This window comes from Callospermophilus lateralis, chromosome 6, assembly GCF_048772815.1.
Source record: "Callospermophilus lateralis isolate mCalLat2 chromosome 6, mCalLat2.hap1, whole genome shotgun sequence".
Lineage (NCBI taxonomy): Eukaryota > Metazoa > Chordata > Mammalia > Rodentia > Sciuridae > Callospermophilus > Callospermophilus lateralis.
This window is the reverse complement of record NC_135310.1, coordinates 57,665,403-57,690,532: the sequence shown is the minus strand read 5'-3', so window position 1 is coordinate 57,690,532 and position 25,130 is coordinate 57,665,403. Positions and strand designations below refer to the sequence as shown.

The 25,130-nt window shown below is 35.5% G+C and overlaps 1 protein-coding gene and 1 pseudogene across 4 annotated transcripts in view; one reads left to right on the top strand and one right to left on the bottom strand.

The window, feature by feature from the left end:
• Pdss2 (decaprenyl diphosphate synthase subunit 2) overlaps positions 1-25,130 on the bottom strand; it is a 256,744-nt gene that overhangs the window by 159,694 nt on the left and 71,920 nt on the right. For 2 of the 4 annotated variants that reach the window (XM_076858376.1, XM_076858375.1), the window contains exon 2: positions 8,650-8,709. The exons of the other annotated variants lie outside the window; for them this stretch is intronic. In XM_076858376.1, the coding sequence (XP_076714491.1) occupies positions 8,650-8,709 (60 nt within the window). The remainder of the gene's footprint in view (positions 1-8,649; positions 8,710-25,130) is intronic. 4 annotated transcript variants of the gene reach the window in all.
• On the top strand, positions 21,461-21,934 carry LOC143402420 (succinate dehydrogenase [ubiquinone] cytochrome b small subunit, mitochondrial-like; annotated as a pseudogene).

Here is a 25,130-nt window from a genome sequence, read left to right as displayed (position 1 = left end):
TACTTTCCATACTCATGGTGGGGAAGAGATAACAGGGATAAAGCCTATAACTCTGTGAAGCATATGGTAGGAGATCAAGTTATCAGTAAATTACATTCTCTTTGATGCTTTTTTATGATCTACTTTTTTTTCAATTCCTTCCTTTCCTTTTACTCCCTGTCTCCTCCCATCTGTCTTCCCCCACTCTACCTGCATATAGAATCTCCTACAAATATTGTTCATTTTTCTCCCTTCCCGAAGAACAAAAGTTACCCCACTCTTCTGCAAGCATCACTATCAATGTACTGAAAAGGTCAGGAAGAAAAACAATTGGATACTAGCTTAAGTTAATTAAATAACTGTTTCTAAAAGCAACTTATTGACATTCACTTCATTAACACCTTCAAAAACAGTACAGTATACAATAGAATATTATTCAGCATTAAAAGAGAATAAAATCATGACATTTATAAGTAAATGGGGGGAGGTGGAGAATATCATGTTAAGTGAAGTAAGCCAATCCCCCTAAACCAAAGACTGAATGTTTTCTCTGATATGTGGATGCTGATCCATAATGGGGGTTGGTGGTGGGGACATGGGAGGAATGGAGGAACTTTAGATAGGGCAAAGGAGAGGGAGGGAAAGAAAGGGGGCATAGGGATAGGAAAGATGGTGTAATAAGATGGCATCATTACCCTAAGTATACGTATGAAAACACGAATGGTGTGACTCTACTTTGTGTACAACCAGAGACATGAAAAATCTGTGTCTACTATGAGAAATGCATTTTGCTGTCATGTATAACAAATCAGAATAAACAATTTTTTTTTAAAAGTACTGAGATAAACTGATGATGCCCACAACTCAAAAATTAGCTCTGATCCTAAAGAAAGTAAGAAATTTTGTTTCTCAGCATAAAAAAGTTCCTGGTATTCTAAATTTAAAAAGATAATATGTTTCATATAATCCAGGTCATATTTTACCGGGAACACTGATCTATCTACTATCAGTGTCTCTCTTTAAGGAGTTACATCCACAAACAGGAGCATATCCAGAAGATGGTAAAATCACATACAGGTTGCAAAAGTTTCAGATTTAAGGACTATGTAAATATTCTGAAGTACAAACAAACAAACAAAAAACCCCCAAATTTGAAACACATGTGGTTAAGCATTTTGAATAGCTCAACCTGTATTGCCACATACAATGAATGCTAGCTTAGAGAATGGTAAAGTTGGTTTTTCAAATTTATTCAGTCAAAATGTGTACTGAATGCTGATTACATGCCAGGCATGGTATTAAACAGGCAGTGGAGGACATAATGACAAGCAATGGTGAGCTGTGGTCTCCCTTCTTGTAGATAACAGTCTGAATGAAAAATATCATGATTAAATGCAACATGAATTACTTTTAGGGATGAACAGAGTTATGAGAGCAAGAGACCTCCAGGAGATTTAAAGAAATGAGGGTGATTCCTCAGAAAACTTGGAATGGAACCACCATTTGACCCAGCTATCCCACTCCTTGGTTTATATCCAAAGGACTTAAAGTCAGCATACTACACTGACGCAGCCACATCAATGTTTATAGCAGCTCAATTCACAATAGCTAAACTACAGAACTAACCTAAGAACCCTTCAATGGATGAATGGAGAAAGAAATATAAACACAATGTATATAAACACAATGAAATATTACTCAGTCTTAAAGAAGAATGAAATGATGGTATTTTCTGGTAAATGGATGGAGCTGGAGAATATCATGCTAAGCTAAATAAGCTAAGTCCAAAGAAACAAAGGAACAAAGAAACAAAGAAACAAAGAGAAAACAAAGTTTTCTCTGGTATGCAGATGCTAATTCACAATAAGGGGGGCAGCAAAGGAAGAAAAGAGGTACTTTGAATTGAGTGGAGGGAAGTGTAAAGAAGGCAAAAGGTAGGGGCACAGAACAATAGTAGAATGAATCGGACATTATGACCTTATGTGCATATATGATTACACAACTGGTGTAATACCACATTGTGTACAACCAGAAGAATGAGAAGTTATGCTCCATTTATGTATGATGCATCAAAATGCATCTACTGTCATGATTAACATGATTAACTAGAACAAATTTTTTAAAAATCTTCAAAAAAAAAAAAAAAAAAAAGAGCATGTGGGAAGAGACAGGTAAGAGGAGTGTATTTACAGCCCAAGAATGGGCATATCCCTGGCTGAGAACATTGTATGAAATAAGGTTAGAGACAGATAGGGATTGGACCACATAGGTTGAACAGGCTTTAGTAACAGTTTTGCTGTTCATCCAAAGAGTTACACAAAGACACTACAGCATTTTATTAAACATAATCAGATATTTAAAAAAAAAAATCATCCTCTCCAAATCCTCTCTCCTCAGTGTAGAAAAACAACTTGGCTGGAGAAGAGAGGAGGAAACCAAGTGGGTGTGAGAATCCAGATAGAAGGCTTTTACAATACTCAATGAGAAACATGGGCCAACTTGGTGGACATCCTGAGATGTCTAACCCTAAAATAACATTTGATTCAATTCAAATAGACATTGCGTGCTACACTGTCCTAGAATTTAGATTATGTAGATATATCAGTAATTTTAAATAATCTTATTCTGAAAGCCTGTAAGCTGACTATTGAGGGGAAAACATTTCTTTCAAAATTCTACTCCAGATCTATAACAGATGAACATATCCTAATAACTAGGCAATTTCGTGGACATAAAGATTGAGTAGGTGAAACTTCAGGCAAGCCAGCTCCGTTCCCTTCTCACATTATGCTTTCCATGGCTGACTGCGATGCTCATGCCTCATCATATCTTTCTACACTATTAACCATTTTTCTTCCTTAACTCAATCCTGTAAGTATCTCAAGTCCTCACATCACTTCTATGGCACTTTTTCAAATATCCTCTCAAATTTCATTTCAACACAAATGTACAAAGTATGAGGGGTACACAATGAAATATGAGCTGTAAGAAAACAGCTATAATAGTAAACTCATAATATATTTGAATATGTGCTTAATATTATAAAGAAAAGGTAATAAAGACAGTAGAGTAACAAACAGGTTATCAGTACACAGAGGGAAAAAAGAAAATTCCTTATTGCTGGAGGTGGCCCTTATGGTAGAAACTGAAACATGGTCACATTTCCTTGAGTACAGAATATAAGATGGGATGGTGCTAGAGATACTGGAATGGAAAAAGGGTTATTTCAGGAGTAAGAAACAGGATAAGCAGTGACAAGGAGAAGAGAGAAAAGGTTCAAAAGCTGTGGAGCTATCCATTCAGGCAACACATGCAGGTGAATAAGCCCATGAAAAGATAGTCTAAAGAACAAAGGGACTAGGCTTGGGTCTGCAGGCAATCTGGAGGCACGATGGTTTGTCAGCAAGACAATGGTGTGATTAGAGCTAAACACTAAACCTGATATTCTGGGCCTAATACCATTTACTCTGGCAGTAGAATGCAGGAGGTATACTGGCACTACCTCCTCCACAGAAAATCTTAACTAAGCTTCTCCAGAAATCTTCACCATAATTGATTTTAGGACTATCAGCTGAAGAGTCTCTACAAAAGAATTCAATGTAAGAAAACTTCCTATTTTCCTGTTGCTCTATTTTACTTGGTCACCGACCTGGAAGAAATCAGCACTCCAGATGCTGAACACCCCTTTACAAGTTTTTCACAAACATTTATCCAGTATAGTAGTTTGTAAAAGTGTGTTTGCAAATGCAAAATGTGATTTTAAAAAGACAGAGCCTTTAACAAGGGCTCTGGCCTTGAGCTGGGGCTTCACAGAGATGTCTACATTTTTAAGACAAGTTACCAATTGGGCTCCATGGTAACAGCTGGCAGGGGGAGGAAAGAAAGGGGAGAAGAGCTTCTCCCCTTCTCAGGTGTTGTCCTTGAAGGGTTAACTTGCCCAAAACAGTGAAAGAAAAAGCTGCTTTTATTGAACGTCTGCAGACTGGGAACTTCTGCCCCCCACCTTACCCGCTGGGCATAAAGTTCTAAAACTACCTGAACTCGGAGTTCAGACAATTAATTGATTACAGTGAAAGCTTTACCCTCTGAACCTGGTTGCAGCCAAATAAAACTGTTATCCTGCTATCTTTAGTATCTTGCCTCATCTGTCCCCTACAACAGAGGGAAGGAGAGAAGATTAGTTAGGAGGAGCCTGGTCCAGTAGCCCAGGTGGGAGGTAATGAGGGCTTAAATTAGGGTAGTGGCAACAGGGATGGAGAAGAAAAGCTGAAGGATGGCAGCAGCATGGAGATGGGACAAGCTGTTCTGGCCGACTGACTGGGGAAGGGAGGAACTGGCAAGGAATGGAGAAGCAAAGGAAAGGCAAGGGCTGAATTTAAGATTCAAACTTGTTTGTTGGAGGTGATGATGCTGCAGTTAGTAGAGAAAGAAGAGGAGCTAATGGGGAAATAATGAGTTCAGTTTTGGACATGGTAACTTTGAATGCAAGGACTTCCAGATGGAGATACCCAGCAGGCAGCTGGAAATGCTATGGATATAGATTTGGGAAGCATCTTCACAGAAGTGATGGCTAAACGGTAGGAACTGATGGATGAGTTTCTGAGGGGGAAGAGAAGAGAAAAGGGAAAACAGGGAATGGAGGGGGACAGCAGAGATAAAAAGGGAAAGAAAAGAAAGGAAGAGAAAAGAACCTTGGAGAATTCCTATGCTCAGGGGACTAAGGAAGGGTGAGTAACAACACAAAGGAATTCATTACTTCTATAAACAGATAAAAGGGTATCCAAGACACAGATAAAGAAGCTTGTACACACCTGGGCAATGGAGGCAGAGAATTCCAACAGTGTAGCATACAGAAACTGAAGGCAGTAGTTGACTCGTTCATGGGCACTTATTAAAAACCTCTAGTTTGGCACTTAACACGTTCAGAAATAAAAGGGATAATAACACTGATAGACAATAACTGTAACATACTATAATGCTAGGTATCTACTGTTCTCTCACTCTCTCTCTCTCTCTCACACACACACACACAAAAAAAAAAAAACACAAAGTAATTAGCAATATCTCTTCACAAATGAGGAAAATTGGCAATAGAAAAGTTCAATAATTACTAGTCACATTAGTCAAGATTTAAACAGAATCTGGACTTGACAGTCCAGGCCTGTTTATGCTTCACAGCTTTGCTATTTAATTATTGTTCACAGGACTCCCTCACAAGGCTACAAGAACCTTGAGAACACTCAGGCATAGTCATCTGGGGGTACCCTGCAACTAAGCAGAGTAACTGACACAGAAAAGATCTCAGGAAAGTGAAAGATGAGTGAATGAACAGCTTCAAGGAGTAGGGCAGTAGGCTCTCCATCTTATGCATAATAACAGACCTGTTATTATGCCCAACTTTCTCATGGCTCCTTATTATCCATTTGCCAGATTCAATCATTTGGCTCTGAAGTTCTGAGTCCCTCTTCTTAAAACATAATGACTGCTTTAAAAGTCATAGCTACACAAGAGAAATACCCCCAGTGTATTCTTTAAAATACATGCTGAAAGATATTTTTTATTTTAATACTATATTTAAAAAATTACTTTTAATAAAAATCATATCTCATTAAAGGGCCTGTTCCTTAAGTTTTAGAGAGAACTCAATATATTGAAGTGTTCCTTGTGCCTTGTTTTTCACTTGGGAGAACTGAGTGAATCCACCACTGCAGCTGTGCTCCTGAGAGAATGTTGCCCTTTGAACAGAAGGCAAAGGTACTTCCAGATGAGGAGCACAGGTGATATGAAAGAACTGGGGCAAGGGAAGATGCTTTTGAGATTTATTTATTCAGAATTCTAACTTATACAAATGATCTAAATTACAATCTTTTGATAAAGCTATAATCTAATATTAAATAAACAACTTACCATTTAATAAGGGATCATCATTCTTATACAGGCTCAAAGCCCCCTAATGTAAAACTAAATGAAAACAATCACCTGTGAGGAAGAACTCCCTCCAGTGCTAAAACCCAGAAGTATAAAGTGTGTTTTACTATTTTATTAGCCCACTTTTCATATGTCCAATCCTAATAAATATATCCAGAAAAAGCATTAAAATGGATTTTAAATTCAAACACATGAGGTAGGTAGATTGATAAGATGCCTAATAATGCTTATGACTGTGACCTTTAGCTAATTTTTTTTTTTTTTTTTTTTTTTTTGGTAAATTACATACACACCTATATTCCCAGCTACTCAGGAGGCTGAGGCAGGAGGATCACAAGTATGAGGCTACCCTTTGCAACTTAGCCAGACACTGTCTCCAATTAAAAATATAAAGGGCTTGAGATGTAGCTCAGTGGTAGAGGGCCCCTGGGTTCAATCCCCAGTACCACAATAAATAAATAAAATAAATTACATGCAGACAACTAAAGACATTGATGAAAATATGTACAATTTTTGCCAAAGAACCTGAGGTATACCCTGGTCTTTTCTACTTTTTAGTTGCCTTAAAAATTCTAACTGCAACCTGCTAAAATTGATTTTGTAACCCACTGATGAGTTGTAACTACAGTTTTTTGAAAAACAGTGGTTTAAATCATAGAATATGATATATTAAAAGAGCTAGAAAATAACATAAAATTAAATTAAATTATCACCTTTTAAAAACAAACCTGTCCATACAATGGCACATTTTTTTTTTTTTTACTAGTGCATTGTAGTGATATGAACAGCAGCATATAATAGTTGGGTTCATTTTGACAAAATCATATATGCGTAGAATCTGATTTACTCCATTTCAGTCCCTGGAGCCCCTAGGCCTTCCCCTGTTTTTCTACTCTACTAATCTTCCTTTCACCTGTTTATTTATTTATTTATTTATTTATTTATTTATTTATTTATTTATTTTTGTGGTGCTGGGGATTGAACCCAGGACCTTGTGCATTCAAGGCAAGCACTCTACCAACTGAGCTATATATATCCCCACACCATTTATTTATTTTTGATGCTTTATAGGTATACATAAGGGTGGAATTCACATTGTACATACTGTATGTACATTTATATGTACACATAATATGTTTTTGTTAAATTCATTACACATTCCCCCCTTCCCATCCCTCCTCTCCCCCTCTTAATCCCCTTCTTCTACTCCATTGGTCTTCCCTACATCTTTATGATATCATATCCCCTCCCCTCTCCTCATTTTGTTCTAGCTTCCTCATAAGAAAGAAAACATTCAATCCTTGATTTTCTGAGTCTGGCTTATTTCACTTAGCATGATGTTCTCCACTTCCATCCATTCACCAGTAAATGCCACAGTTTCATTCTTCTTTATGGCTGAGTGAAACTCTATTGTGTATATATACCACATTTTCTTGGTCCATTCATCTATTGATGGGTATCTGGGTTGGGGTTCCATAATTTGGCTATTGTGAATTGTGCTGCCATAAATATACAAATTTTGTGTTACAACAAAGCAATACTGCAAATTTATTGATCAGTGATAGAATGACTACCTAGCATGCAAGAAGAACTTGGTTCCATCTCCAGCACCACAAAAATAAAACAAGATAAAATAAAAATCAGGATATGACAAAACATTTAAAATGTTAAAGAAAAAAATATAAATCTGGATACATAATAATATCTTGATTATGTTTGAAAATATGCACACACATACATAAACAAAGAAACCCAAGGTCAAAAACTAGAAATAAATAGGGTGAAAGTTAACATTTTACATCTGGGTATCATTCTTAGATGCTCAATACACAGAAAGTTCATGCATTTTTCTATGTGTTGAAATGTGTTCTTTAAAAATGAAAAGAAACACAATAGGAAAAAGTAAAATATTATCAAGTGGTACTGAGTGTTAGTGGATTTTTAGTTTCTGGGTGATTTGTTTTCCAAACTGCATACAACTCACGGATCTCTTTTTCAATCTGGAGAAAAGCTTTGTATTTTAAAAAACAAAAAATTTTAAAGGTAGATAAGGTGTGTTTCTCACTGTAAGAAAAAAAAATAACCCATATTTAATGAACCCCAGAGCACTAGGTTGGGTGTGTTTTTGGTTCCCATACTTCACTTTTAATTTTTCTAAGATTTAGTCAGAGGGCCAAAGTTTAAATGGTATTAAAGAAGTGGGCTCAGTAGCAGAGCACTTGCCTAGCATGTGTGAGGCACTGGGTTTGAACCTTAGTACCACATAAAAATAAACAAATAAAGGCATTCTGTCCATCTCCAACTTTAAAAAAATTTAAGAATGATAAAAATTTTTAAAAATAGTGTTAAAGAAGATATGTTTAAACACACACACACATTTAGCAATTTGATGACGGTAATTATTAGTTGTAAAAGAAAAGAATAAATGCTTATGAAAATTGTTTTAAAGCACTATAGTTTAAGAGAGACTAAAAATAGTCTGTATGTCATAGATTTTTATATAAAATTAGCAGGAACACTGAAGGTTAATTTCCATTGACAAAATGACCCAAATTACATTATTACTGCCATATCTATCCTGAGACTAAATTGTCCTAGACTTGAAACAACTTTTAAGGCCTGAGGTGACCAGCCTTTAGAATCTGGGAGCTGTAGCAGTCATTGACATGGCTCCAGGGCCACATGCACATCCCATTCGAATTAAATTCCTGAGGGACAGCCATGACCAAGGAATTGCCTCACCAAAGTCCTCCCGAAGCTGCAATTAGGTTTGATAGGCATGTGGCAGAAGACGACAGGTGCCTGGAAAAAGGAAAAAAGAGAAAATAGAATGGGGGTAGGGTATAAGGTTTGTTGAGATAGGGAAATCAAGACAGGAGCTTTTCAGAATGGTTTCTAATTACTAGTAGTTTACTAAAATATGATTGAAATAAAAAATATTTAAAATGATATACTAATACTAATTGATCACATTTGTGGTTAGATGTGCCCAGCCACCTTTGAATTGAACGTACCACCAGAAAATAACAACGGCAAAGATTTTCCCCACTGGAATGATAACTGAAGATTTTTTTAAAGTATTAATGGAAAGAAATGAGGCCATTTAAAAAATAATATATTTATTATACTGAAAACTCTTTAAATGATCACATATAGTGATTTTTATGCACAGACCCCTTTTGTTCACACTTTTTAAAAAATCAATTTAGGATTGAGGCAAAGGAGTAGAAAAATCGAGTGTTGGAATACAGGTATCATTACACTGCACAGACATGCAAGCCTCACACTACCACTCAAGCAGTGACACTGACTTAAGAGCTAATGTGTTGTGAATTACACTTCCCACTACCACAGCCCGTTTGTGCAAAGAATAAATCAACCTGATGTGAATGAGTGTTTCCTAAGCACTGAGTGCTTTTCTGAATGCACAGTCTCAGTTTCAATAGACTGTCACTCAAAAGCAACAAAACAGCTCTCAGATTAATTTTGTATCATTTTCTATGGTTTTACTCACTCTTGTAAGTAGTTATGTTTTTATAAAAAGAATGCTTCAAAGTAAGTAATGAGTATTTAGCTCTTGAAGTATTGGTCCTAATGAAGGGATTCAATTGTACAAAATCTAGAATATTTGTACTTGAACAAATTGAAAAAGACAAAAATATAGAAGGTCATTCGATTTTCATTTACATAACACATTACTAAGAGACTAAAGCCAAATGCAAAAGACACAATAGCAGATGGAAGCCAGCAAAACTCAGCAAGTTGGGGGGAAAAATGATGTTATACTTTACAGAGAAACAGATAATACCTCAAGGGCATGTTAGGGGGAGGGGGGGAACAGCAAAGCAAATACAACAGATTTTAGCAGGAAAAGTGTGTTTAAAACATTACTGAAAAAATAAGACATAAAACCATATTACTGCAACATTCGGAAGTGCAAAATTTTTAAGAAAGTCTCATTTATTTTTCAAAGTCAACATAATTCAAGATACAGGAGGCCAAGACAAAGGGAACTACAAGGAACAGGAGTGACAGAACAGATAACTTATGTTCTTTTTCCATGTAAAGAGTTTCCAACAGAGAAAAGATCCCATGATTGGCTGTCTAAGTTCAAACCCATTAGCTCTCATAATCACAAATGTTGCCACCCAATTAACATTAAGACCTTATAGATGTCTAAAATAGCCACCAACAGAGGCAATAAAAGGGAAGGATTACTATAATAGGAGCACCTTTCAAATTATGTGTGTCAACAGAAAAACATAATTCAATTTTTTAAAGTTTCATTTACATGGCACTTAATGAACAGGATGGCACCTATTTAATGAGGATATACCAGGAATAAATTACATACAGGTTATCTTAGCAATGTAAGTCTCAAAAAACATTTGCTCTATTCTGGCAAGTTAAAGAGAGTCTGGGAAGCTCCCTGAGGTAGAATTTCTAATTCACCACAGTGTCCCCAGTTTTTATGTGTGCCCTCTCATCTGACTGAACAATAATTGTTTGAGGTAACTGTCATCCAGTTTTCTGGGATACTGAGGATCACAGGGATACTTTTTTTTTCTCCCTATCAGTTACTGTCATCAGATATACTACATATTTATAGAATATAATTTATTTTGATGATTTGTCTTGACTAGAATATGTTACTGCATGTCTACTTGACTACAGTTGAATTTCCAGTGCTTAAAATGGTGCCTGGCATACAAAGATATTCAATACATTCTTGTTTAATAATATATTCTACCTGAAAGTATAAAGCTGTATAGCATGGGGTTCAATTTAGATGTCTATCACTGGAGTTCATATTACCCCAAAGTGGAGATAAAGAATACAGCAGAATTAAAATTCAGAGAATAAACAGGAAATATGACTAAAAATTGGGGCTTTAAAAAGTGCCTTAGGCTCAGGATGCTGAGGCAGGAGGATCTCAAGTTTAAAGCCAGACTCAGCAAAAGCAAGGTGCTAAGCAACTCAGTCAGACCCTGTCTCTAAGTAAGACACAAAATAGGGCTGAGGATGTGGCTCAGTGGTAGAGTGTCCCTGAGTTCAATCTCTGGTACTTCACGCCCCAAAAGTGCCTTATGGGCAAGAGGCATGAAAAAAAATTAAGTTTATTTCTTCTGAACACCTTCTTGAAATGTCTTTTGATTCCAGGCCTGGTGTATTGAGAGCAAGACCAACAGAGGGGTCTTCAGGCATGTTCAACAAGTGTCCCAGGCAGCACAGAGCCAGGGCACCAGGGCTCATTAAACACAAAGCCATGGGAAGTCTTGAATAGCCCCTATTCACACAGATGCTGAGAAAAGTCTGCAGTACAGTGAAAGTGCTGTCCAGGTTAAAAACCAAAACTAAAAAAATAAAAACAAAACCTCACAGACTGTAAGAGTAGCCAGGGTCTAGCCCACAGCCAAGGAATGTTACACTGAACGAGGATCTGCACAGGCCCAGCTTGTTACCCATGGCGCTGTGCCCTTCTGGTGGTCTGTGACAGCTGATCCTCTAATATGGTCTACAAATTCACAACTTTAGGGAAGAAGATCATAATTTCTTTGTTCTTTTCCAAGAATCTTGGGTCCTTTTCTTAAAATTGGGCAAAATGTGAATTTCTTTACAGAAATAGTTGAGTGAAGGGCAACTCAGTTAACAGAAATAATTTAAACAGTTTTTATTCCCAAAAATATATTAAAATGAGACACAAAAAAATCTGTATTTGAAACCTAATTACTTATGAGGTTTGACTTTTTGTTCCCATCCTAATAGCTAGATTTTGTCCTAATTAATATTAAAATAGTCTTTAAAAGGCAAAAAAGAGTAAAGGACAGCATTACAGCTACAACGTGTAGAAAATGAAAATACTGTTATCATCAAGCTTTGCCTCATTAGGATGCTGTTTCTGAGTTATCCTTCCTGAAAAGTTGCTGGGTATGAGCTGAAAATGATTCCCTTTGTTTCACTAGAAATGAGAAAAAAGTAATAGAAAGTAACTCACATAATCTACCCCACCCTACAAACAAGGCAATGGAACTTGAGAACATCTACCTGCATAACCTTTTGACTGACCTTTTGATGTAAGGTAATTATGCAATGGGGTGGAGGAAGGTAGGAAATAAGCTAATACTTTTACAGTGAGTACCATGGACTTCATAGTTCACATACACACCACACATGCACTATATCACCTCCAGTTTATAGGTGAGAGTTAATGCTCAGAGACATTAGTTTCTTGCCAAAGGTCAAAAGTAAGTGGGAAGCCAGGCAGTGGGAGTGCCAAGCCAGTGCATGCCTGTAATCCCAGCTGCTGGGAAGGCTGAGGCAGGAGGATGGCTTGAATCCAGGATTTTGACGTCAGCCTGGCAACATTAGCGAGATCTTGTCTCAAAAAAAATTTTTTTTAAGAAATTTTTTTAATTAGGAAAAAAAAAGTGGGAGAGAAAGAATTCAAAATCAGAATGATCTGTGTACAAAGCTGCTACCTTAATTACTAGTTATTTGTTAAAGTTCTTTGGTTCCCAGAGACAAGTAATGCTAAGGCATGGATATGACTCCAGAGTGTAAAGGGAGATAGAATTTAGTAGTGAAACAATCAAGCTAGGTTTTATTTATAGGTATAGTCTTTAACAATCACTGGAATATCAAGCAAAAATAAAACAGGTATTATGGATAATTTCTAAGCTCTATAACTACCCAATTTTTTAAAAATCCAGTATTTACATTTCCTTATTTCTTGCTTTACATTTATTTCACTGTGCTGACCTGTAGCACAACAGATCATATTTCTTTCTTTTTTGTTTTTGAGAAAAAGGAAAAAAAGTTTTATTGCCTTGCTAGGAAAGGAGAAACACAGGGTACTCCTTCCCAGAGGCTATGATTCTGCCCATTAGAAGGAACAGGGGGTTTTTAAAGAGGTGATTCAAAGGCGACATTCCATGTGTTCTCTGTTGGAATTGTCATCCACTTGTTAATTTGAGATATAGTAATTTCTGGGATGTTCTGGTACCATCCCCAAAGTCAGGATTACTTCATTCCTATGGTGGGTATGTACTCAGGGACAGATAAATCTGCCTAAAATGGGGAAAAAAGGTAATCCTGTTTTCCCTGAGATTGGGGGAGGGAAATTAGAGAGGAGCAGGGAGAGAGAAAGAAAGAAACATGTCCATTTTAAAAATAAGTTTGCAGTGGCAGAGCAGCAAGGGCTATATTTAAAGCATAAAGTGGACCACTGTTGCACTTCCCAACTGTCAATTTCTGCGTTCCATTGCTATGAAAAAAAATGAGTGATTACATCTCCAAACTGCTTCCTGCTAAAAGAGGTCAAAGTTAGGGAAAGTAACAAAAAGTCCTTGTTCTGTATCAAGTGGGATGTGGACAGTTAAGGGTATTCAGCATCAGAGCAGTCCAGAGGTCCACAGTGGCAGATGGCAGGTGACTGGACAAGGCATACATAGGGCAGAGATTATGCTAAGACAACAATAAACAAGACAGCAGAGCATTACTTTTTTTTGTAAACAATTAGTACAAAAGCAATTAGTATTTCAGCCTGTCTCTGAAAACCATGAAGATAGTAACTCATAATTATGTAGGTGAAAAACAGAGTTTATCAATGTAGGAGGTTTGTAAGATTTGTAGGTCTATGAGATCAGCTCAAATTAACTCAGGACAAACTTGTAACTTTGTGATCATTATTATTAGGCACTCCCACACAAGAATCCTTCCTTTATATCCTCCAGCTTTATTTACTTTTGGAACAGATCAGATTTCTATACTGAAACATTTCTACCAATCCAAAGGTCATTTTATCATAACAAATAACTAGTAAATAGTTCAAGATCCTAAATACTGCTCATTGATACATTAGGAACTCAATCATGACCACTGTGTTCTAGAAATATAAAAGTGATAAACCCAAATAATATAATACCCGATACTCATTGCAGGCACTACTAAGAACTTTAAAAGATTTGTTTTTTAATTTACTTAAACCCTACACAAGCTTACAAGGTACTTTTATCTTACAGGTATTTTTATCTTAATTTACAGGTGGGGAAACTAAGATCTAAAAAGGCAATAAGTAAGTGGTAGCAACATGATTCTAACCCCAGCATTAGTAAACAACAGCCTACAGTTTTTTCCCCAGTCTCCCTTATAAAAAGTAATCTCAAACTAACAGAAAAATTGCAAGTACATAACAAAGAACTTTTCTCAAAGCATTTAAAAAGCAGCTGCTGATTGGTAGCTCATCACCCTGGAATACTACAGGGTATAAATCCTATAAAAAAGAACATTCTCTTAATAACCATAATACAACCATCAAAAATTAGGAAACTAACTGGAATACCACTACTGTTTAAATCACAGACCTCTTGACATGTTTCACCAATCCCAATAGTATTTTTTATGGTAAGAAGGATCCGTTCAGAATTATACACTGCATTTTGTTGCCATGACTCTCTGGGTCACTTTAATCAAGAACAGTTTCTTAGTCATCGTTTTAGTTTTGTGGCCTGGACAATTCTGAAGATTATAAGCCACCTATCTTGTACTAGTTTTCTCATTGAGGGTTTGTCTGACATTTATTTGGGATTGGATTCAGGTTATGTATCTTTGGCAGGAAGATCACAGAAATGATGTTGTATTCTTCCCATCTCAATTTCAGTTTGTTCCATAACAGCACAATTTCAATCTGACCATTTGAGTAAGGTAAAATCACCTTCAAATATTTTACACTTAAATCAATGCCTAGTGAATGCTTCTAACTGTTCCATATTATTCAAGAGCTGAAAAGTGCTATATAATATAAGAAATAAACATAGTCCTCACTGCATACTCTGGTTCCCATTCAATCTGATTTTAAAATATGATATTTTCACTGTGCTAACTATTGCCTACATAAAAATTATAGTAGTTAAAATTTCAGTGTGATCATTTTGCACAATTACTTATCTGAAGAGTCTAACATTCTCATACATCTAAAAAAAAAAAAGCAATTATTCTCTCTGCATTTTTCCAAAATGTTCCTTTAATTAACAATAGTGAGACCTAATAATTTCCTACCAAACAGCATAATTGGAGCCATGTATTGCCATACATTTCTAAAATAACCTGTCAGAGAAAAATAATTTATTTTATGAGACTTTAGGGAAGTGGACTGATAGGTTAAGACTTTTGAGAAAGAAATTTCATGAATCAGAAATTTGGTGAACTTTACCAATTCAGAGACCTATTGAGTTCCATTTTAAAATATCACAATTTAAAATGTTGCTAAAAACATATTTTGTATTAAAAGCAAACTTTCATAATAAAATGCAGCAAAACACTTCTTTTTCAAAAAGATCAGAAAATAAGCCTTATTATTAAGTTGTTATGAGTTTATCTAAATTTTTTTTAACTTTGTAAGGATTAACTATCTTCTAATTTTCCAGTACTGCAGAAAAGATTCACACAAACTGTACTAAGTATTCTTACCTAGGTAAGTAGTAAAAAAAAAAAAAAAAAAAAGAATAACCTCAGTTTGGCATTTATAGAAGAATACATGCAAATAACATGGATTTACTCACATTTTTAATATACTGAACTCAGTAGAGGATTCTAAAATTCTACTAAAAATTCTCTTTTTTGGATACGTAATTTTACCATCTCATTTGTTTTATTATGCTGCAAAACAGTTTTCAAAATCCTGGATGTAAGAGGGCTATCAGAATACATGGATTTTGCTTATTATGCTCACCAATAACTGAACAAAATTGGAAACTATTAGAAATGATGGTGGTAGGGTCAACAGATGTTAACACCAAATGGTCGTGTACAAACTAGGCCTAACAGAAAAAAAGTTAATCTGGCTGGTTGACGGAGAGCAGTGGTTTTCAACTTGGGGTGATTACCCAACACACACACTTGTGCCAGGGGACTTTGGTAATGTCTAGAGATATTTGACTATCACAACTTGAGGGGTTAGTACTGATGTCTAGAGGATAGGGGCCAGGGTTGCTGGTTCTGATTATCCCACGACATACCTAGTAGTCCCCTATCACAAAGTGCTAGGGTTGAGAAATCCTGATTTAGAAAATGTGTGTACTTATAAGACTTACCCTGTAGGATTATTATGATGCCTAAAGATAAACATATAGCATATAAAATATTGCTGTGTGTTCAACATGCACTAGTTATTACTATTATCAGAATTACTATTGTTATATATACAGTCAATGATTTTTGACTTTACTAAATGCTAGAATAGATGCAATCCTCTTTTATCTGCCACCAGTGCAAAAACATGAATAATTTTGAAGACATTGAACAATAAAGAATTTTTTTAAGGAAATGGAAAAAGGCTATTTTAGTCTACATAGACATCATCTTTGTATAAGCAAAATTGTACACAATCATTCTGGATTAGGAAAAATTAATTGTATGTAGATTAGTAAGAACAACAGAAAAGCATGTATTTTACCTCTTTCTTCCCTAGAATAGTGATTGATTCCCAGGAATATCAATTGATTTTAGTGTTTACAACAAGGTATATTTAATAGCCACACTTTTAAAAGTCTGAACCATTCTGTTTAAAGCTAAGTACTCCCCTGCTATAATTTTTCTCATATTAGCTAATATGACAGAAATAACAAAACATGGTTAGCCACTGTAATTACATTACAGCCGCCTTTCCTCCTCAAATACCGTATGATTACATTTGTTACTCTTCAGACTCCTTTTTATTATTATACCAATAAAAAGTTTTTTTTTTCTGAAAAAGCAAAGTATTTGCCTATAAAAAGATTATTGGCACCACTCAATAGGATAGCATTAACATTTTCTCCCCAGTTTCTGAAAATACCAAAGATTCTCAAATTAAGAGCCCTTCAATTTAATTCATGAAATCCTGATGCAAAATATCAGCTTAGACATAAATGAATTTTACTGAAAAAAGACTTTTAGAAAAAAAAATCACTGTACATTTTAAAATGCATTTTTTTCTATTCTTTTTCTCAGAAAAAGCTTATGACTTTAAAAGACTGGAGAATTTAAGCAAACACTAAGTGGTTTTAGAAATGTAGTTTCCATGGCAACCAACATGGTCTTCTTTATATAGCATTATAAACAGATGGTAAAGAGTGGTCATGTTTGTTTCTTTGCCAGTATATCAATAAAAGTGCTGTAATACTGTATTGAATATACTTAAACTATTTAATAAAATGTAATATACTAATCACAAGATGTAGCAATTCAAATGAATATAATTAACTAGTATCTGGTGTTTTTATTCCTCTCTTTTAATAAACACATGAAGATCTTGAACAGTGAAGTCCCTATATTCCACAGAGTCAACAGTCTTCCTTGGCACAACGTTGTATGGTTGTACAAATGTTTTCTCGGCACTTGCCATGCAGGGCATACAACCACAAATATGAATCTGATGAGGAACAAATAATGGACTGAGATAATAAAATTGGAATCGTGTCCAAAATTATATTCTTTTGCCATTTTTTCTTACAAAAATGAGAAATTAAGAAACATGAAGAGTCTCCTTACAATAAATGATAGATTGTAAAACAAATTGTAAACTGTTTAAAAATCAGATTCCATTCCATGTATATAGTAGTGGCTTTTAAAAATACAGGTGTTCTGAATTCCACTGTGGTAAGTTGCTAGGTACTATTTATTAGAAAACCAAATCAGCCAAAAAACTACAAATGTGATTAATCTTGTAGTAAAAGTTTGAACGGGCAATTTCTGCATGTTATCAACCCATTATAAGCAGTGACCCTGTATCAATAAGGAAATCAGTTCCAAGGGACTAGCCATGAATCTAAGGCTCCACCAGGGCACCAGGAAACCTTATTAAGCTCAGTTGAGAGGCCTTGATGAATTTTCCAAGCAAGGTTGAAGAATGCTTGCCTCTGAAAAATTCAGTACAATATTGACTATATTTAATTATATAAATAGCCATTTTTAATACAATTACAATATTTGGTAAATAGTAATTTTAACATTTTGGGTTTTTTTTTAAAGTTGTAGTTAGACACAATGCCTTTATTTTATTTTTATGTGGTGCTGAGGATCGAGCCCAGCACCCCGAACATGCTAGATGGGCACTCTACCACTGAGTCACAACCCTAGCCCCTGGTAAATTGTACTTTGAAATTCTCCCTCCTTTAAAGTTCTACTCAGGTATCTATCTTTAAATTTGCTGATTTGTACCACTTACACATTCTTCCTATACTTCTTACACAAAATTAAGTTCATTAGAAGTGAGGTATTTCACGGTTCAGGACAATCCATGTTGGCAATTCAGAAAAGAAGTACGTATATTTATAAAAGTAAATTTAGATGATGGGACGTATATTATGGCTCAACTAAAAAAATTTTTTTTCAATTAAAAGATTTCATTTAGATACTGTTCTAGGTTTACATTTGACTCGAAAAAGGGAAAATGTTTTCTAAATTATCCTAGATAAACTACTATACCATAATGTAAATTTAGAAATTATTAAAGCCTAGAAAGCCTAGGAAAGCATCTCCTTTTTCATGTGGGGCTACAGCATCTCCCATCCTCGAGCTCATCCACCCAACAAACATGCCTACCTCCAGTGAGTGATCACTGCCTCAGTGGCTGCAAACTAGAAGCCCTTCTCACAGGGTCTTCAGTTTGCCTCCTTCTGTGGAATTCTCAGTATGGAACACTATTTAGAAACTAATTGCTCTTGTTTAGCTTAACTTCTTCTAAGAGGTGCCCATCTAAGAGTGGTTCTCAGCAAAACAGAACCACTCAAAGAGCAGTAAATATAACAATACATTCCCAACTTATGCCAATTTAGCCAGAATCTCTGGTGGTAGGGCCCAAGCACGTGTATTTTAAAAATACCCTTCAGGAGCTGGGGATGTAGCTCAGTGGTAGGTCCCTGCCTAGAATGCATAAGGCCCTGGGTTCAATCCCCAGCACAGGCAGAGGAAAGGTTCCTCAGATAATTCTAAGATGCTGCCATGGTTTAAAAACAAAACAAAACAAAAAACAAAACACCCGAGACTGTGGCCCATGTTTCTCTTTACCCCTAATGAGCAAGGGATTGCAAATCACCGCTCCAACTCTACAGGACACAGCATTCAGTGTTTCATTAGAGAGAGGCATAAAACTGAAGAAACAGGCATTGTTATGCTGAATTATTTGGTATGATAAAAAAATTATAAAAGGGTTCAACGAAATATAGTACAGAGATGTGAAAGAACTTTCCTCCTGAACTATTCCAAATGGTAATGTTCCTGTTAGCAATATTGTCACCGCCAAGAAGATTTGTGAATAGTAATTTATTTTCATTCCTTTCAGGATGCACTCATAGTATGTCAGCTGGTTATGATGTATTCTGCACACTAAACAAAATAAATGCTGCTGGATTTTCCAGACACTTAAAAGATATTCTGAAGAACTGACTGAAATGATCAGCAGTATAATTCTCACTTATTATTTCACAGATATCATAGTCTAATATCATACTATGATATCATAATCACAGATATCATACCATCCTAATGCATTTAGGAACAAACAACCCATTAAAAGAATGACCTTTAAACTATCATCAACAGTAATAAAATGAAAATTCAGGTTTGGGAGAAGGGAATACTCCAAAGATAAAAAGAACACCTACATTCTTCTATAGCACTCCTTCTAAACATGTTTTTTAAACCTATTAATATGCTGTCCCCTAAAATGAATAGACATCAATGACATAGATCACAAACATTATTTCAAGCTATAACAAAATTCTACATATAGAAAAATAACTATTGTGATAATAGTTCTTTAACTATATGGCTTTCTCCTTTCAATTTACTTATAACAAGACCACTGACTTATTTGCTTGATATGAAATAGTAAATAGGAAAAAAAATTACAAATTCTCCAAATTGTCAGTGATGGAAAATACAAAGAGGTACAATTAAGTAATCTCAGAGGATAAACCATGACCATACAATGACCTTGGAATTGATTTCTACATTTGTTTGTTTTCTTACATTTCCACAGACTACTAAAATTTCCATAAGTCATTTATTCTTTCCTTGAGAAACTTTATTTGGCTATTTGTGTATCTGGTGCTATTAACTCACAATAATTTTACATCAAATCCCATAATAAAACATGATTGAGGTTGAATTCTAAAAAAAACAAAATCAAAACACACAAAACAGGAAAAATACCACCCTAATGCATTTAGGAACAAACAACCTATTAAAGAGACTAAGTGTGTCTGGCAGAATTCTAGAGATGACAGAAAACAAGAGGAAACAACATTTCTTAATGTCATTTAAATATGCACACAGGAGACAGGGAGATGTGCTAGGACAAAGAATCAACAGGAACTCTTCTCTTCCTGCACATATAATTGGGATTCATTAACAATAAAGGAACAGGTGTCTTGGGACTCATTTATATAGGCTATTAACTATTATGAGCTGCTGGTATCCAAATTTATTTTAATACTAGGCAACAGATTAAAAATAAATACAAATTTAAAGTCCATCTATTAGCATGTGAAAACAATGCCTAGCTTTGCAGAGTGTAATTTAATACAAAGGTATTTTTCTATGGTCCTGATCATAGGACACTGAAGTTTATGTACAACATTCCCTAAGTCCCAAAATGAAGACCTTCATATTAAACTCCATTTGAATGCAAAAATAAATGAACAGTCTTCTGTCTTGATAAAATTAAACAAGCGTTATTTACTAAGAACTAAATTCTTATTCAAATTTAAACAATGATATAAACAAGTATCCATCTTTTAAAAAAGCAGGGGAGGGTATCAGATGCACATCAACTTCCTGCCCTAAATCCGGTTCATTTCACCACATATTATACTACTTATTTTGAAAAGCCTGAGTGGCAGTAGTTAACTTCCAATTTTTTACTGTCTCATCTGTGAACAATGACTAAGAAGCTAAATGAGCAATTTGAGGAATCTTTACATCTTACTAAAAGCTATTTCGAATGTTAAAATCGGAAGTAACAGGGGCAATCTAGCCCTGTGGGTTTTTTTTTTTTTTTTTTTTTTTTTGGTAGTGCTGGGGTTTGAACCCAGAACCTCATACATGCTAGACGATTATTGTACCACTGAGCCACATCCTCAGCCTCTAATACATACATATACACACATACACACACACACACACACACACACACACACACACACACATTTTTTTTTAAAACAAAATAACAAGGTATGAAGGGAAGGGAGAGGAGATGAGAATAGGAAAGACAGTAGAATGAATCTGACATAACTTTCCAATGTTCATATATGAATACATGACCAATGTAACTCCATATTATATACAACCACAGAATGGGAAGTTATACTCCATGTATGTATATATATAATATGTCAAAAAATACATTCTGTCACAAATAACTAAAAAGAACAAATACAAATATTTTTAAAAAAATAACAAGGTATCATGAAGCTAAGTAATTTGGCTATGGTAAACACAGCAACTTTTTGATCACAAAAACTGTCAAAATACTACTATACTATAAAATCAGTTCAATAGGCTCAAAAGCAAGATGGCAGTTCTCTTGAGACTGAGTGTCCTCTGTGGTGCTCAGGGAGGCCAAGTTCTATTCCATCAAACTCCAATGGTCAGAATGCTCATGTCTTGCCATTTCTCCAGGATCAACCTATCCCAGGTTGGTGTAGAACACACAGTACATTCACCTGTTACCAAGCTGCCATTCTGATTCCAAGGCTGCATCTCTCCATTGGACTAGCAAAAGGGTTGTCTGTGTTCAGCTTTTGGGCCTACTTCAGGGGCATTTCAATCATTGCTCTGCAATGTACTATTTCCTGGCTATAGTCCTCACTCTCCCTAGTCACTGGGGCCTTGGATAAGTTGTTACTATGTTCATGGGGATGCACTGCAGACAGCTGCCAAAGCAGGCCTTTTGGTACTCTCAGCTTTAACGTTTGCTGGTCTTTGTTATTTCAGCTATCCTGATGTGAGCGTCTGCAAAGCTGTCACCATGCTGTGGAAACTCTGACCTTTTTGACTCAATCCTTTAAGAAGTCATTATATGCCTCCTTGCCTCTGCTCTGTCATGCCATTCATTTCACAGTAAGAAAGAAGTAACAGGTAAGTCCACCAGTGGAAAAATCTTCTAATCACATGGTTATTTTGCAATTTCATTATGGAAAAGGTTTGAGAGGAAGTGTATCCAAGAAATTATGAGACCAAGTTCTGTATTCTGATGAGTTAATGGTTGTTCCCTAGCTCATAAGATTCATAGTATATTTAAACTTCAATCCCGGCACGGTGACGCATGATTGTGATCCCAGTGGTTGGGGAGGCTGAGACAGGAGGATCACAAGTTCAAAGCCAGCCTCAGCAACAGCGAGAGAGGCCCTGAACAACTCAGTGAGACCCTGTCTCTAAATAAAATACAAAATAGGACTGGGATCCCCCAAAAACCAAATGCAGAGTGTTTTCTCTGATATGTAGATGCTGATCCATAATGGGGATGGGGGAGGACATGGTACGAATGGAGGAACTTTAGAATAGGGCAAAGGGGAGGTAGGGGAAGGGAGGGGGCAAAGGGATAGGAAAGACAGTGGGATGAAATGGACATCATTACCCTAAATATATGTTTGAAAACACAAATGGGGTGACTCTACCTTCTGTACAACCAGCGACATGAAAAATTGTGCTCTGTGTCTACTATGAGAAATGCATTTTGCTGTCATGTATAACAAATTAGAATAAATAAATAAATTTTTAAAACAGGGGCTGGGGATGTGGTTCAGTGGTTGAGTGCCCCTGACTTCAATCCCCAGTATCACCCCCCCAAAAAAAAAATGAAAAAAAAACTTCATATATCAGCTTTTGCCTTTTAATTTGTCAATCTTTTAAAGAAAATTCAATTTAATTAGTATCCATATATGATCATACTTCTGTATTTGTCTTGGGAATAATAAACAAAGGGAATGACTGTCAATTCATGAGTAAAGACTTTGCAGAAAATTAGTATTTAATTTTTGGAAACTTCCCTGTCTGTTCAGTTGATATCAGATACTAATGGTTACATATCATAGAGAAATTTTAAAATTAGGAGATATTGAAATCTCAGATTACAGATTTCTAAATCCTAGGAAGGGAAGCTTGGAGAGCTTCTGAATTTAGAGAAGTTCCAGTAAGGGAAGATCTTTCTTGTAGATGTTTCAGAATATTCAAATTCCAAACAGACTTAATCCTCAAATGTGTTTTACTTGTCCCTAAAATAATCTATCCGCAAATATAAAACTATAAATAATAAATTATTTTCCCATGGTGGGAATTGCTAATGAGGAGATATTTTTAAAAGTCAGTATAATAGTATCTATCATCCAAGAATAATGTGAAAATTCAGTGGGTAAATTGTTGTTTTTTTTTTTTTAAGGAGAGAGAGAGAGAAAGAGAGAATTTTTAATATTTATTTTTCAGTTATCGGCGGACACAACATCTTTGTTTGTATGTGGTGTTGAGGATGGAACCCGGGCCGCACGCATGCCAGGCCAGCGCGCCACTACTTGAGCCACATCCCCAGCCCGGTAAATTGTTGTTGATGCTATTTCAGATGTGAATTTACCCATGTCTAGTTGTTCTATTTTTAATTTGGCTTATTTACTTACATGATATTCAGACAATGATATTTTTTCTACCTAATTCAGAAGTATTAAATGATTATGTTCTTTGTGCCACACTAAAGAGATTAAAGATGGCACAAAATGATTTATTTCTATAGGTATAGGAAAAGTCACTGTAGAAATAAAAATGATCAAAAAATTGAAATTGATGGGGCTAGGGTTGTGGCTCAATGGTAGCGTACTTGTCTGGCATGTGTGAGGAACTGGGTTTGATCCTCAGCACCACATAAAAATAAATAAATAAAATAAAGGCATGTGTCCATCTACAATTTAAAAAATATTTTTTAAAAATTGAAATTGTTGAGATTCATGACTCTTTTGGGGGAGAGGGGCAATTATTTTTATTTTTTAATTTTTAAAATTTATTCTAATTAGTTATATATGACAGTAAAATGCATTTTGACACATTGTACACAAATGGAGCACAACTTCTCATTCCTCTGGCTGTACATGGTGCAGGGTCACACCAGTAGTGTAATCATACATGTATACAGGGTACTAATGTCTGTCTCATTCTACCATCCTTCCCATCCCCACAGCCCCTGCCCTCATTCCTCACTGCACAATCCAAAGTTCCTTCATTCTTGCCTATCCTTTCACCCCTAAATATGGATCAGCATCTGCTTATTAGAGAAAACTTTTGGTTTTTTATTTTTGGGGATTGGCTTCCTTTACTTAGCATGATATTCTCTAGTTCCATCCATTTACCACCAAATGTCATCATTTCATTCTTCTTTAAGGCTGAGTAATATTCTATTGTGTATATGTACCACATTTTCTTTATCCATTCATCTGTTGAAGGGCATCTAGTTCCATAGTTTACCTATTGTGAATTGAGCTGCTATAAACATTGATGTGGCTGTGTCACTATAGTATGCTGATTTTATCAAGTCCTTTGGATATAAACCAAGGAGTGGAATAGCTGGGTCAATTGGTGGTTTCATTCCAAGTTTTCTGAGAACTCTCCATACCATTTTCCATAATAGTTGCACCAAATTGCAGTCCCACCAGCTATATATAAGTGTACCTTTTCCTCTACATTCTTGTCAACACTTATAATTGCTTGTATTCATGATAATTGCCATCTGACTAAAGTGAGATGAAATCTTAGGGCAGTTTTGATTTGCATTTCTCTAACTGCTAGAGATGATGAACATTTTTTTCAGATGTTTTTTGATCGATTGTATTTCTTCTTCTGTGAAATGTCTGTTCAGTTCCTTGCCCATTTGTTGATTGAGTGATTTGGTTTTTTTGGTGTTAAGTTTTTTGAGTTCTTTACATATCCTGGAGATTAGTGCTCTATGTGATGTATAGAAATGCATCCGATTTATGGGTGTTAATTTTATATCCTGCTACTTTGCTGAATTCATCTATTAGTTCTAGAAGTCTTCTGGTGGAATTTTTTTGGATCTTCTAAATATAGAATCATGTCATCGGAAAATAATGATAGTTTTTCTTTTTCCTATTCGTATCCCTTTAATTTCTTTCATCTGTCTGACCGCTCTGGTTAGAGTTTCAAGGACTATGTTGAATAAAAGTGGTGAAAGAGGACATCTC